This window comes from Phyllobates terribilis, unplaced genomic scaffold (assembly GCF_046119375.1).
Source record: "Phyllobates terribilis strain yellow unplaced genomic scaffold, ASM4611937v1 Scaffold_5__5_contigs__length_657084704, whole genome shotgun sequence".
NCBI lineage: Eukaryota > Metazoa > Chordata > Amphibia > Anura > Dendrobatidae > Phyllobates > Phyllobates terribilis.
In genome coordinates this window covers 138,585,405-138,599,390 of record NW_027362765.1, presented here as the reverse complement: position 1 = coordinate 138,599,390, position 13,986 = coordinate 138,585,405, and the positions used below count along the sequence as shown (strand labels likewise).

General features: G+C 44.5%; 1 protein-coding gene across 2 annotated transcripts in view; it reads left to right on the top strand.

Annotated features, from left to right (window-relative positions):
- The window catches only part of GDAP1L1 (ganglioside induced differentiation associated protein 1 like 1), a 110,270-nt gene that overhangs the window by 71,151 nt on the left and 25,133 nt on the right, over positions 1-13,986 (top strand). For both annotated transcript variants that reach the window (XM_073683071.1, XM_073683070.1), the window contains exons 2-3: positions 1,801-1,993; positions 13,414-13,587. In XM_073683071.1, coding sequence (XP_073539172.1) covers positions 1,888-1,993; positions 13,414-13,587 — 280 coding nt within the window. In that variant the 5' untranslated portion in view covers positions 1,801-1,887. The remainder of the gene's footprint in view (positions 1-1,800; positions 1,994-13,413; positions 13,588-13,986) is intronic.

The following is a 13,986-nucleotide window of genomic DNA, read 5'->3' as shown; positions in this document are numbered from 1 at the left end:
CATGTGTCGCGAGTGAGTGGGAGGCAGAGTCCCCCCTTTACAGTAGCATCTGAGGCACATGTGTCGCGAGTGAGTGGGAGGCAGAGTCCCCCCTTTACAGTAGCATCTGAGGCACATGTGTCGCGAGTGAGTGGTGTTCAAGTTTTGTTATTTGTTAATGGGTCTTTAGTTTACTATGGAAAAAAGATGCATACTGTAGATAGATTTAATCCTAGTGTGAAAGTATTGTTTGACACACAAAGCTCTGCTGCATCTGTCTACTAGTCTACTATGTATTCCTGAGTCAGCTGTTGTTGTGCATTAAAGCATAGGGAACATTATACTGTTCTGCTCAGTCATGGTTATTTCTGAAGCCACAGCGAATGCTCAGTTATAATGCATTATCAGGGACGGATGCGAATAATGCACCTGACAAACCTTTCTGCATAGATGTCACCTAATCACCTTGACTGGAGCTGTAAAGTGCTACGGAGGCCCTAAGTGCTTTTGTGCAGAGGGCATTATCATACTTGGTCTTAGGCCTTATCTAGTGTTTAAGCTATTTGTTCTACCTGTGTTTTCTCAAGGATAGAACATGTACCGATTAGTCTATGGGGCTGTCCACACAGCTTTTTTTTTGTGGACAAGTTCGATTTTGACCTGAGTCAAGAATAGAAATCACCTTTAATAGTGATTTACATCCTTGGCTTGGATCAAAATCGGACATGTTTATGTGTCCATGAAAAACTCAGACAGCACACTGATGGCACCCTACTTGCATCCATGTTCTGTCCATTTTTCACTTCCTGTTTGCTAGATCAAGCTTGAGAAGCTCCGTCACGTTTTTCTATATGAGAAAAACTGATAAAACTGATGGTAAAGCTAACAATGAAAATCGAATCCAAAAAATTGATCCTTGTTTTTCACATACAATAAAAAAAAATGGACTTGTGAAATAGTGCTAAGCCGGGTTCTGATGGCATTACTGGAAATCGGGCCAGTCACAAACATTACTGGTTCTGTGTTCAGCTCCTAACGCAGTATCACATTGCGGACGGATGTCGGAGCTGTCTTTACTTTGCATGCATTATTTTGGTCCGTACAGATTACCTAGTAGTGCATACTGCGACTTTTTCAACACTGAGCAACGGTCTCAGTGGAAAATAGGCCATGTGCACTGATACACTAAATATGATGGGTCAATACGCTCTGTGGCAAACACAGAAAGATTACACGTTCATCTGAACGAGCCCTAACAATGTATTCAGTCAGTCAGAACAAGTTAAAGGGGTTTTCTGTTTTGTTTTGTTTTAAAAAAAACATTTTCAGATATCCTATATGGAAAGGAAATGGGGGTGTCCACCATGATTCCCATTCAGCCAAAGTGGAGATCAAATACAAAGAGCATCTGTCACTCTGGAAGGCCAAATATGATGAATAGGTAAAATTGATTTCAGTGTGTAATACTTAATTTCCCCTGTGGGGGCACTGCAGAGAAATAAGACACTTACTGCTGCTTTACCTTATAGATTACTACTGATCACAGCTGATTCTTTTCACAAAGTGGACTTGTCCAAAGTGGAACGACAGCAAATTTAATTTGTAAACTTGGTATTAAGGCAATGTTTTTTGGGTATCGCTAGAAGGTTTTGGGCATCCATTTTCCTGTGTTTGTCATTAACAGAAAGATCACTGCCTGGAATAGAGGTTAAAGAGGCGTTTGGTACTAGATGAGCCTCATCCACATTGCACCATTTTAATCACTGTCATAGTGGAAATGTTTTCTGTCTATAAAAAGAGTTTCTTCTTCTCCTGTTGCAGATACGTTTGGTGATTTCAGAGAAAGGTTTGCCATGTGACGAGCGAGACGTCAGCCTGCCCCTAGCAGAACAGAAAGAGCCATGGTTCATGAGACTCAATCTTGGGGAGGAAGTGCCAGTAGTAATCCATGGAGATAACATCATAAGTGATTATAACCAGATCATAGACTACGTTGAGAACAATTTCGTGGGTGGTAAAGTATTGTCTTGTTTATCAGAAATGTGAAAATATTATTTCATTGGACTGAACTAACCATGCCCACAGCATAAATGACTTCACCATGCCCACAGCATAAATGACTTCACCATGCCCACAGCATAAATGACTTCACCATGCCCACAGCATAAATGATATATAACCATGCCCACAGCATAAATTATATAGAACCATGCCCACAGCCTAAATGACTTCACCATGCCCACAGCATAAATGACTTCACCATGCCCACAGCATAAATGACTTCACCATGCCCACAGCATAAATGATATATAACCATGCCCACAGCATAAATTATATAGAACCATGCCCACAGCCTAAATGACTTCACCATGCCCACAGCATAAATGACTTCACCATGCCCACAGCATAAATGACTTCACCATGCCCACAGCATAAATGACTTCACCATGCCCACAGCATAAATTATTTCACCATGCCCACAGCATAAATGACTTCACCATTCCCACAGCATAAATTATATAACCATGCCCACAGCATAAATTATATAACCATGCCCACAATATAAATTATATTACCATGCCCACAATATAAATTATATTACCATGCCCACAGTATAAATTATATTACCATGGCCACAGCATAAATGATATATAACCATGCCCACAGCATAAATGATATTACCATGCCCAAAGCATAAATTATATATTACCATGCCCACAGCATAAATTATATATTACCATGCCCACAGCATAAAATATATTACCATGCCCGCAACATAAATGATATTACCATGCCCGCAACATAAATGATATTACCATGCCCACTAGGTAATATTAGCTGATGGAGTAGCCAAGAATCAACAGCTGGCAAAGCCATGTGTACAGAGTGGCTTGTATGGGGACATGGTGGACAGGGGTAATAGTCCAGGTTGGCTACATTTCTTTTTCTTATGAGGGCTGAGAGCTTACTCAGGGTTTTTTTTTCTCCATGATTAAGGTATTCAGCAAAACCTACTGTCCCAAATGGGGAGCAATATGGTGGCATGAACTGGTTAAGGTAAAGAGTCCTCCAGCCATATTCCAGATAATAAATGCAAGTTGTATTCCAATAAAGTTAAAACATTGACATAACCAAGTGCATCTAAAATGTTGATTGACCTTTTTCCTATGTATTTCAGAGTCATTCAGTTCTTATTCATGGATAAATGAGCTGGAACCAGATAGGGGAACCTAAAAGATTTAATTAGGCCCCTCATTCTGGTCCATACCATTACTTCTCCCTGTCTGGAATAGTAGGTATTGATGTTTGCCTCAAGCTAGGCAGAAGTAAGTCACGGTCTATTGGTGCAGTGGTTACACAACCACGATTAGTCACTGAAGTTCAGCATGACAGCTGTCAAATGGACAATCATTCCCTCCTATCCCCTTAATGGTCCTCTGGTGTCCACCTGTCCAATTTCTTCTTCCTGGTAGCAGACCTGGGTGACTGTAATTATGGGTAAGATGGTTCCTTAGATTGGATCACACTTATGTGACATTTATCCACTGACCACTCTGTCAATTACCTGGGAATCTATGCCCAAGAACATGGCACTATATATTTAGGTAATACTGAATTCACCAATGTTTGGTACCTGACTCTGTCTTTTGTATACACCCTTTTCTATTTTTAATGAATTTTTGTAACTAATAAAATTACCTTTTTTACTGTTAAACTCCAATTTGTTCTCCTTGTCATATAATATGCATCTTTGGAGCTGTATATACCGTTTATGTGGAAAAATCCTCTGACCACTATATGTGGCAGTATCCACATTCACTATAGTTTCAGGTATTTATATATATTGACTTCAATGAGTGGCACTAGAAAGATAACTTTCCTCCTCCTTGTAGAGAGTTAATTTGCGTAGTCTTTTACAATTGCCTGAGCTATAAATCTCCATACTGCAGCTTGTGGTCTCCACAATGTGAAATGGTAACTCCCTGTAAGCCCTGATAGCTTAAGCAAACTGATTGCAGCCTGCCAAAAATGTTTGACATGGCACAGGCTAAACAGACAACAAATGTTATCCAGACTATAGTTAATTTATAGGTGATAACTCATTGTTCACTTGGGGTCCTATTATTCACACCTTTTTATCCCCAACAGAGGTACTTTTATCCCAGTTAGAATCTAGCAACAGGTCGGATACTCGACCGTCAGTCCATTCATTCTCCATGGGGCTGCTGGAAAGACCAAAGCACAGCGCTTGGCAGCCCCATAGGGAAAGAATGGGGCAGTTGTCGAGTGTGTGCACTGCTGCTCCTTTATAATGGGGATAAAGGTGCCCCATTCCGATGTTCTCTGCCAGTCCAAGTGTTGGACTCTCATCGATTGATAAGTTATCTCCTCTCCTATAGATGAGAGTCTTCACGGGATAACCCTTTAATGCATTACTTGTTCCTATGCTAAGCTTCTAAAATATAGGAAAACACAACTCAGACAAACTGTCCACTGTATAAAGTCTTTAGCTAGCATTAGTGTTGATCAAATTGATCAGACAGGCAATCTCTGAATGTGTCACAGCTGTCTAACAGCCGTGACACTTGCAGGCACGGCGACAGTGAATGAAACGCCAAGCACGCCAAAATACTCGGCGAGCACCCGAGAGTGCTTGCCGGAAAGGGTTAATGACACATACTCGATCAATGCTAGCGAGCACCAAAAGAACAACAAAAATACCAAAATACAGGAGTGTACTGACAAAATCATGATTTTATTGGTCAGTTTAAAAAATATATATATCAAGATGCTAAAAGATATATATTGTATGGATATAGCAGATAAACAAAAAGTAATATCAGAAAAAAACAGAAGAGAAAAAAGAGGGAGGGTATTGTTGTGACAAATTATATTAAGGTAAGTGTCTTGATGTTGGCAAAATATGATGGTAATAGACCTCTAAAGAGTATCCATAGTACAATATGTAACGTGTAGCGCCCCGAGGACTCGGTCGCTACAGAGGTATTGCACCTCTGCCAGAGGTGTGATATTCCACTCCCGGGTAAGGATGGAGTATGGACCAGTGCTCGGTAGGCTGCATGCATCACACACACCCCATTTCCGGGGGACAGCTCAACGGTGCTCCCATTAGACAGTAATGCAGGCACGACAGAATCTGTCCCTGGCTGGAGTGGGGAGGGGGGAGGAAAACCCGGTGATGTAGGAGCAGGAGGGGACGGTTCTTGAGCGTAGGTAGGAGCCCATTGGTTGCTGGTCATCTGGGCTCAAGTTCTAGAGGGAGGTATAAAAGGTGGGCACCATCTTAGTTCAGGGTCAGTCTGTTCAGCGAAGTACAGAGAGAGGAGAAGACAGGGAGCAGAGGCTCTGTAGGAACTCTGCTCAGAGGCAGGCCTAGAGAAAAGGCCGGGGCCTGAGAGGAGAAGGAACGGAGGAGAAGAGAAGGAACAGGAAAGGGAAAGAAGTGGCCAAGAAACAGAAGGGCTCAGGAACAAGAAGGTGGAAGGGACCCTAAGGACCAATGTGAATCGGGTGACGGGTCAGGCAAGAAGAGGGTACTGGATCCCAATTTGGTGGAAGCTAATAATCTTCAGCCAAGTACCGGAGGTCGCGACCATCACTTGGTGCGACCCCTTGCTAAACCTTGCTAGGAAGGCATACCATATAGGGTAGCGGGAAACGGGGCCCACGTTTGCCTGCATAGACCCGCGGGAGCTAGACAAAAGCTTGGTCACTGGTGGGACATGAGCCAAAGGAAGGATAGGAAGGAGCTTTGAACCATACTCCTGAAGTGCCTGGGGGTTGACCGAGTCCCTCACCTGGTGGACACCGCATGGCTTGGGTGGTCACTGCTTGCGCTGAAGTGACCCGGAGCATATGAACTGTGAGTAAAAGCTATTGGACTGCAGTACGTTGTCTGTGTACTCCTTGCTCCTCCAGCACTAACGGCACTGGGACTCTCAGCACCATCACCCCCACCATCCTCTACACTGCCCTGGGGCTGCACTCTTCCCGTGGGGAGTAACACTACCTCAGCTGCAAACACCATCAGCCTCAGCGGTCTGCACTGCAGCGGCGGTTAGCCCTGACCGCAATCCACGGGTGGCGTAGTCGGACATTACCTACAGCACATCATAGACTGCCACTGGTCTGACCACCCTTAGCCACGGGACCGGGTCGCCACTACTACCCCCCCAGCACTGCCCTGAAGTCCGGTCCCGAGTGCCCCACGGCCCAGGGGGCGAGTCATAACGCAAGTGTAACAGATATCAAGAGAGACAAAACAATAATATTACCAAGAAGATTTGTATTATGCAGGCAGCTACCCTAGCCTGATGTGCGTTTCGCATTTACCGCTTCATCTGGGGGTGTGAAAGAATGAATGCGAAATGCGTGTCGGGCGAAGATGGCTGTCTGTATAACAGGCATCTTCATGGTAATATTATTGTTTTGTCTCTCTTGATGTTTGCTACATCTGAATTATATATTGTACTGGGGATACTCGTTAGAGGTCCATTACTATTGTGTGATGTGTTTTATTGACACCAAGACATAATTTTAATATAGTTTGTCTGTACAACCCCCTCCCTATTACCCTCCTTATGTAGATACTCTATATTTTCTCTTTTTTTATTCTTCGGAATTTTTTGTTTTCCTCTTTTTCCTCTTACTGTGTGTACCTGATGTATACATAATATGTTTTTATCATATTATGGTGTTTGTTTCTTTGTTTACTAGTTGACCAACAAAATCGTGACTTTATCATTACAGGACTTGCATTCATCGTGTTTTTTTGGTATTCTTAAAATGTAGGAGTGTGAATAGTGGTTCTCTCGAAGAAGAAAAAAGTCAATAATTCCACTATAGTAACAAGGGCGAGATTCACTAATCTATGATAGTTATGCTTCTATTACCTGCTTTAGACAGGGTGGATGATTGATGACTGTATATGGTAACCGTCCTTCTATCAGGATTAGTGTTGAGCGATACCTTCCGATATCAGGAAATATCGTATCGGATTGGATCGGACCGATACCCAAAAAGTATCGGATATCGCCGATTCCGATACCGGAAACCAATGCAAGTCAATGGGACACAAATATCGGAATGAAAATAAACCCTTTCTTTCCTTGTAGGTTAATTCTACATGAAGTAAAACAAGTAAGAATAATGTAGAATGTATTACATGAAAAGCTGGCAATTCATCAGCGGCATACACCGGTACCCGACAATTTAGAACAGAAAGAATAGAGCTTCACACATAGATTAGATAGATAGAAACATGTCAGTCACATATATATGAAGTACAGTGACAGTGTTGCTTACTGTACTTGTCATTTAGTGTAAAGGATTTATTTCAAAAAATAATAGTGTTTTCATGCAGTGTCTCTTTAAAAAAGCCGGCCGGCAATTCAGCAGCGGTACCCGACAATTTATAACAGACAAAATAGAGCTTCACACATAGATTAGATAGATAGAAACATGTCAGTCACATATATATGTAGTACAGTGACAGTGTTGCTTACTGTACTTGTCATTTAGTGTTAAAATAAAGGATTTATTTAAAAAAAAATTGGCGTGGGGTTCCCCTTAATTTTAGTCTCTAGCGGAGGTTAAGCAGACGGCTGGGGCAGATGTTTGAAGCCTGGGAAGGGGGTAATACCCACGGAGCTTCCCAGGCTACTAATATCAGCCCCCAGCTGAATACCTAGCCTTTACTAGCTATTAAAATGGGGGACCCCCTCAAAAAAATGACGTGGGGTCCCCCCTAATTTAATAGCTAGCAAAGGCTAGGCAGACAGCTGGGGGCTGACATTAATAGCCCAGGAAGGGTGCCATGAATATTGGCCCCCTCCCAGGCTAGAAACACCAGCCGTCAGCCGCCCCAGAAATGGCGCATCCATAGGATGCGCCAATTCTGGCACTTAGCCTTGCTCTTCCCACTGCCCTGTAGCGGTGGCAGTGGGGTAATAGGGCTGGGGTTGATGTCAGCTTATAATGCCAGCTGACATCAAGCCCAGGTTAGTAATGGAGAGGCGTCTATAAGACACCCCCATTACTAACCCCATAGTCAAAGTTAAAAAAAAAACACAAACACCCAGAATAAAGTCCTTTAATTGAAATAACACACAATTCTTTATTGTTCTAAATTAAACTCTACTTACCATCACGCCCATTCCAGCTGAAGCCAACGATCTCCTGCAATAAAAGAAAAATAATAAAGCAACCTCATCCTTACCTTTCCATGGTTCCCAGGACAGCTTCAGCTCTGCTACATCGAGATGACAGGCTGGACCGCAGCAGAACGCTGCCATCCAGCCTGTCATCCCGCAGACACTGAGAAGCGCAGGCATGCTTGCGCTCCTCAGTGTCTCTCTGTGACGGCATCCAGATGAGTCAAGTTCATGTCCAATGAACTCAGCTCACCTCATGTACGTCACTGACAGCGTGGGAGAATTCTCCTGCACTCAGCGCTTCAGCGTGAGAATTTTCCCACGCTGTCAGTGACGTGCATGAGGTGAGCTGAGTTCATTGGACATGACCTCACCTCATTCACGTCACTGACAGCGTGGGAAAATTCTCACGCCGAAGCGCTGAGTGCAGGAGAATTTTCCCACGCTGTCAGTGACGTGCATGAGGTGAGCCGAGTTCATTGGACATGACCTCGGCTCATCTTTATGCCGTCACAGAGAGACACTGAGGAGCGCAAGCATGCCTGCGCTTCTCAGTGTCTGCGGGATGACAGGCTGGATGGCAGCGTTCTGCTGTGGTCCAGCCTGTCATCTCGATGTAGCAGAGCTGAAGCTGTCGTGGGAACCATGGAAAGGTAAGGATGAGGTTGGTTTATTATTTTACTTTTATTGCAGGAGATTGTTGGCTTCAGCTGGAATGGGCGTGATGGTAAGTAGAGTTTAATTTAGAGCAATAACGAATTGTGTGTTTATTTCAATTAAAGGACTTTTTTCTGGGTGTTGTGTTTTTTTTAAATACTTTACTAGAAATTCATGGTGGTCATGTCTAATATTGGCGTGACGCCATGAATTTCGGGCTTAGGGCCAGCTGATAATGCCAAGCTGGCCTTAACCCCTTTATTACCCAGTGAGCCAGCGCACCAGGGCCCTGGATGAGTTGGGTACAGCGCCAGAAGATGGCGCTTCTATGAACGCGCCATTTTCCGGGGTGGCTGCGGACTGCAATTTGCAGCGGGTGGGGCCCAGAAAGCTTGGGCCTCCCTGCGCTGCGGATTCCAGCCCCCATCTGCCTAGTTGTACCTGGCTGGACACAAAAATAGGGCGAAGCCCCACGTATTTTTTTTTTAATTATTTCATGAAATTCATGAAATAATTAAGAAAAAAAGGGCTTCCCTATATTGTTGTGTCCAACCAGGTACAAATAGGCAGCTGGTGGTTGGGGGCTGCCCGTTCCTGCCTGCTGTACCTGGCTGGACACAAATATAGTGCGAAGCCCCACGTCAATTTTTTTTAAATTATTTCATGAATTTCCTGAAATAATTAAAAAAAAATTGACGTGGGGCTTCGCACTATATTTGTGTCCAGCCAGGTACAGCAGGCAGGAACGGGCTGCGCCCAACCACCAGCTGCCTATTTGTACCTGGCCGGACACAACAATATAGGGAAGCCCTTTTTTTCTTTATTATTTCATGAATTTCATGAAATAATTAAAAAAAAAAATACGTGGGGCTTCTCCCTATTTGTGTGTCCAGCCAGGTACAACTAGGCAGCTGGGGGCTGGAATCTGCAGCTCAGGGAGGCCCAAGCTTTCTGCCCGCCCCCCCGGTGCAAATTGCAGTCCGCAGCCACCCCGGAAAATGAGGCGTTCATAGAAGCTGGATGCTGTACCTGGCTGGCATACAAAAATATGGCAAAGCCCACGTCAAAATTTTTGGGAAAAATTAATTAAAAAATAAATAATAATTTAGGGACTGCATCTTTATTAACTCCTCAAATGTCATTTAGTGTTAAAATAAAGGATTTATTTAAAAAAAATTGGCGTGGGATCCCCCATAATTTTAGTCTCTAGCGGAGGTTAAGCAGACGGCTGGGGCAGATGTTTGAAGCCTGGGAAGTGGGTAATACCCACGGAGCTTCCCAGGCTACTAATATCAGCCCCCAGCTGAATACCTAGCCTTTAATAGCTATTAAAATGGGGGACCCCCCCAAAAAATGACGTGGGGTACCCCCTATTTAATAGCTAGCAAAGGCTAGGCGGACAGCTGGGGGCTGATATTAATAGCCCAGGAAGGGTGCCATGAATATTGGCCCCCTCCCAGGCTAGAAACACCAGCCGTCAGCCGCTCCAGAAATGGCGCATCCATAGGATGCGCCAACTCTGGCACTTAGCCTCGCTCTTCCACGCTGCCCTGGTGCGGTGGCAGGGGGTAATAGTGGTGGGGTTCATGTCAGCGCCAGCTGCCATGAAGCCCAGGTTAGTAATGATGGGCGTCTATAAGACACCCCCATTACTAACCTACAAAGTGTTAAAAAGAAAAAACACACTACACCCAGAAAAAAATAATTTATTTGAAATAAAACACACAATTTTATTTAATTCTTAGTTTACTAAAAAAAAATAGTTACCTGTCCACGTTCCTGCGCTGATCTCCCATGCACAGCTGTCACATCTGGAGATGTGACAGCTGTCATTGCTGCTGTAAGCTCACACTGCCGGGAACACGTCCGCTCCCGGCAGCAGGAGCCACTGACTGAGGTCACCGGAGTGCATTCAGGCAGCGCAGCTCCGGAGACCTCCTTTACGGCACTGCTGTACCGTGGGAATTTCTCACGATACAGCAGGGCCGTAAAGGAGCTAACCGGAGCAGCGCTGCCTGAACTCCGGCGAACCCGCTTATGCAATGACGGGGCTGCTTTACGGCCCCATCATTCTAGCGGCGGCAGCGGTTCAGAGCGGTCACATTCTATGTGGCTGCTCTAAACAGGAGATCATCGTGGGACACTCGTGGACTACTTCGGAGGGGTAAGGATAAGGTTGTGGTTTATTATTTTATATTTTATTACAGGAGATCGATGGCTTCGGGGAATTAGGTGTCTAGGTGAGTATAGGTGTAGTTTTTTATTTTTTACTTTATTTTAGGTGGCGATCGGCGGGGACAGGTAATGTATAAACTAATTTATTTTAGGTAACCACTGGCCACCAATGACATGTATTTAAAATTTATTGGGGACACAGTAGGGCAATTTAAATAGCAGGATCAGGCTGATGGGAACTACTGCTCCCATCGAGCTGATCCTGCTGGCACGAGTGGACAGGGGACAGACATAGGCCGATGGGAGTAGTAGTGTCACATCGGCCTATGTCTGCCTGCACGCACACACCCGCGGACATCGCACAGACACCGCACACACTCGCAGACACACGCACAGACACCCCGCACACACTCGCAGACACCGCGCACAGACACCCACACACACCAATCATGACGGGCTGATCGTCTGGGAGGTGAGGCTGACCTGTGCGGCCGTGGGAAAGTTCATGTGAGTTCATGCAATGCAGTCAAGCATGAACTCACGTGAACCCTCTGAGGGCACCGCGGCGACTTCAAATGAACAGCTGATCAGCATCACCTGATACCTCAGCTGTTCATTTGAAATAACCGGCGGGAAAGCGCAGCACAGAACGGGAAAGCCGGCGGTGAAGTCTTTTCACTGCCGGCTTCCCCGCCCGGGTCCTTCGCTCCCCGCTCCTTGGTGCTGCGCTCCCCGCCCGGTCCTAACTTACGATCGGGATGGGAGGTGGCGAGGGGAGCGGAGGATCGGGGTGGGAGGCTGCGGGGAAGCAGTATGGGGCTGTGTGATTGTTTAAAAGCCGGTGGCTTTTTACCGCCCGCCGGCTTTTAAACGATCAGGAGAATTCTCCCACGCTGGGATGGCATTCTGATGACAGGCTGGATCTCAGCTGAGCGCTGCCATCCAGCTTGTCATCCTTCAGAGACACTGCAGAGCGCAGACATTATGGGAACTTCCGATTCCGGTATTCGATATTGTAAAAGTATCGGAATTAAGTATCGGAATTCCGATACCGCGAATATCGGCCGATACCCGATATTTCAGTATCGGAATGCTCAACACTAATCAGGATATATGTAGCAGCTAATATTTGTATCTGCAAAGTGAGACTTCTGCATCTATAAATTCTCCGCACCTTTCCTTTTCTTCTGGCACTGGCTGTAATTTATGGTAAACGCCTTCACTTAGTGCAATGAACAGGAGAAAGAAGACGCAGCCATTCTTTTATGTGCATTTTCTGCATTGCCCGACTCTCTGATCACACTTTAATTTCCTTCTTAAAATGCCATCTGGGAGCAGCCAGCTGTTAACACTGGTAAAGGCCTAAATTATTGCTGCTTGTCGGCTTCACTGAGCCTTGTGACTTGTAAATGAACATGCTGGGGGCGAGCTGAAGGTTAGAAGATATTGTAAAAGAATATATATATGACACCTGATGGAATATTGCTGTATATGTTAACGTGTTGCTTGGTGTAGTGACCCCTCTCATTGTGCCGATGATGTATTTCCTTAAAGGGGTTAAAAGGGTTTAGAGAACATGACTGTTTCCAAAACCGTCACAAACAGCACCACCGTTGTCCACAGGCTGTATGTAGTATTGCAGCCCAGCTCCAGTCCTATGAATGTTGCAATTCCAGACAAACCCTTGAGAAAGCGTAGCAGAGTTTCTACAAGATCTTATACAGTCCTTTAAAAAATTTCCTAATCAACACAACAAATTTGCTAGAAAGGGTCTTTCAATGTATCTAAACCTAAGTATTAAGCCGAACTATAAGGTATTATACGTGCAAAATGTAAGCGCACGTTCACACTGCGGCCATTTCACATACAAAACCCAAGGAAAAAAAACAAAGTGACCATATACCCTACAGCCATTAAATAGTAATGGTACATATAAATAACATAGGGTACTTATTTAAAGCATAAAAGCCATCCCGCTGCGACAAGGTGTACCTATCGAGATGGTCCTAGCTGTCTCCAGTATTAAAACCTTACCATATGTCAAACAGCGTCAATGTGAATAAGAGCAGAGCAGGACAGGACCTGACTGTGAGACACCCTTCCAATGTTTGTAGCTAATTTGTTTTATCACATTGCAAGCCACCAGTGTTACTATATTGATAAGATATTGCCCACTGTCTTAATTAATTCTGGGAGGCAAAATTTGAATCCCCAGTCGGCCAAATAATGGTTTCAGCATGTGCACTGCCTAACACTTGGTTCTATCAGTAAATGGGCTGCTGTCTAGGTACTATGTTTTTGGGTCCTTCGACTAGCTTCAATTTAAAAGGGTATGGCCTAGCAAAAGAGTTCCTTTAGGAGTACCTGCTGGACTGGAGTCTGATGGTTCGTGACTTATGATATATTTCATGTTGTGTTTGTATTCCAGAACTTATTCCACAGTTAATACCAGAAGCTGGAAGCCTCCTCCACTCCAGGGTTCTTCAGTACAGAGAAACTCTAGAGAGCCTGCCAATGGATGTCTACACTCATGGATGTATTCTTCACCCAGAGCTCACCATAGATTCTATGATCCCAAAGTACGCCACCGCTGAGATTCGCCGTAAGTGGCCATGTTAACTGGCTGCCTTTAGGAAGACATTTAGAAGTTACTCAAGGAAGGTATCAATAGAAGAAGACCTGTCGTATGATATTCACTAGACAGGCCTTTAATGAGATCTAAAAATGCCATATAAGTGACTAACAGGTGACCTGTCAGATGATTTGATTGGCCCTGTCCTCTAAAAACATGGAAATATCAAATATAACGGGTCAGTACACAGACAACTATCCTTTCATGTGACCAGGTAGGGCATTTCTATGTAGTAGTGAAGTGATCTCCTACTGTTCAATTAAGCCAAGAGTAACATAAATTTTGACTTTCGATTACTGAGAACAAAGACAGTAATGGACGCGCATTTATTGATTTTAATTTTCTCTCAGATAACCACCGTGAAGAAGC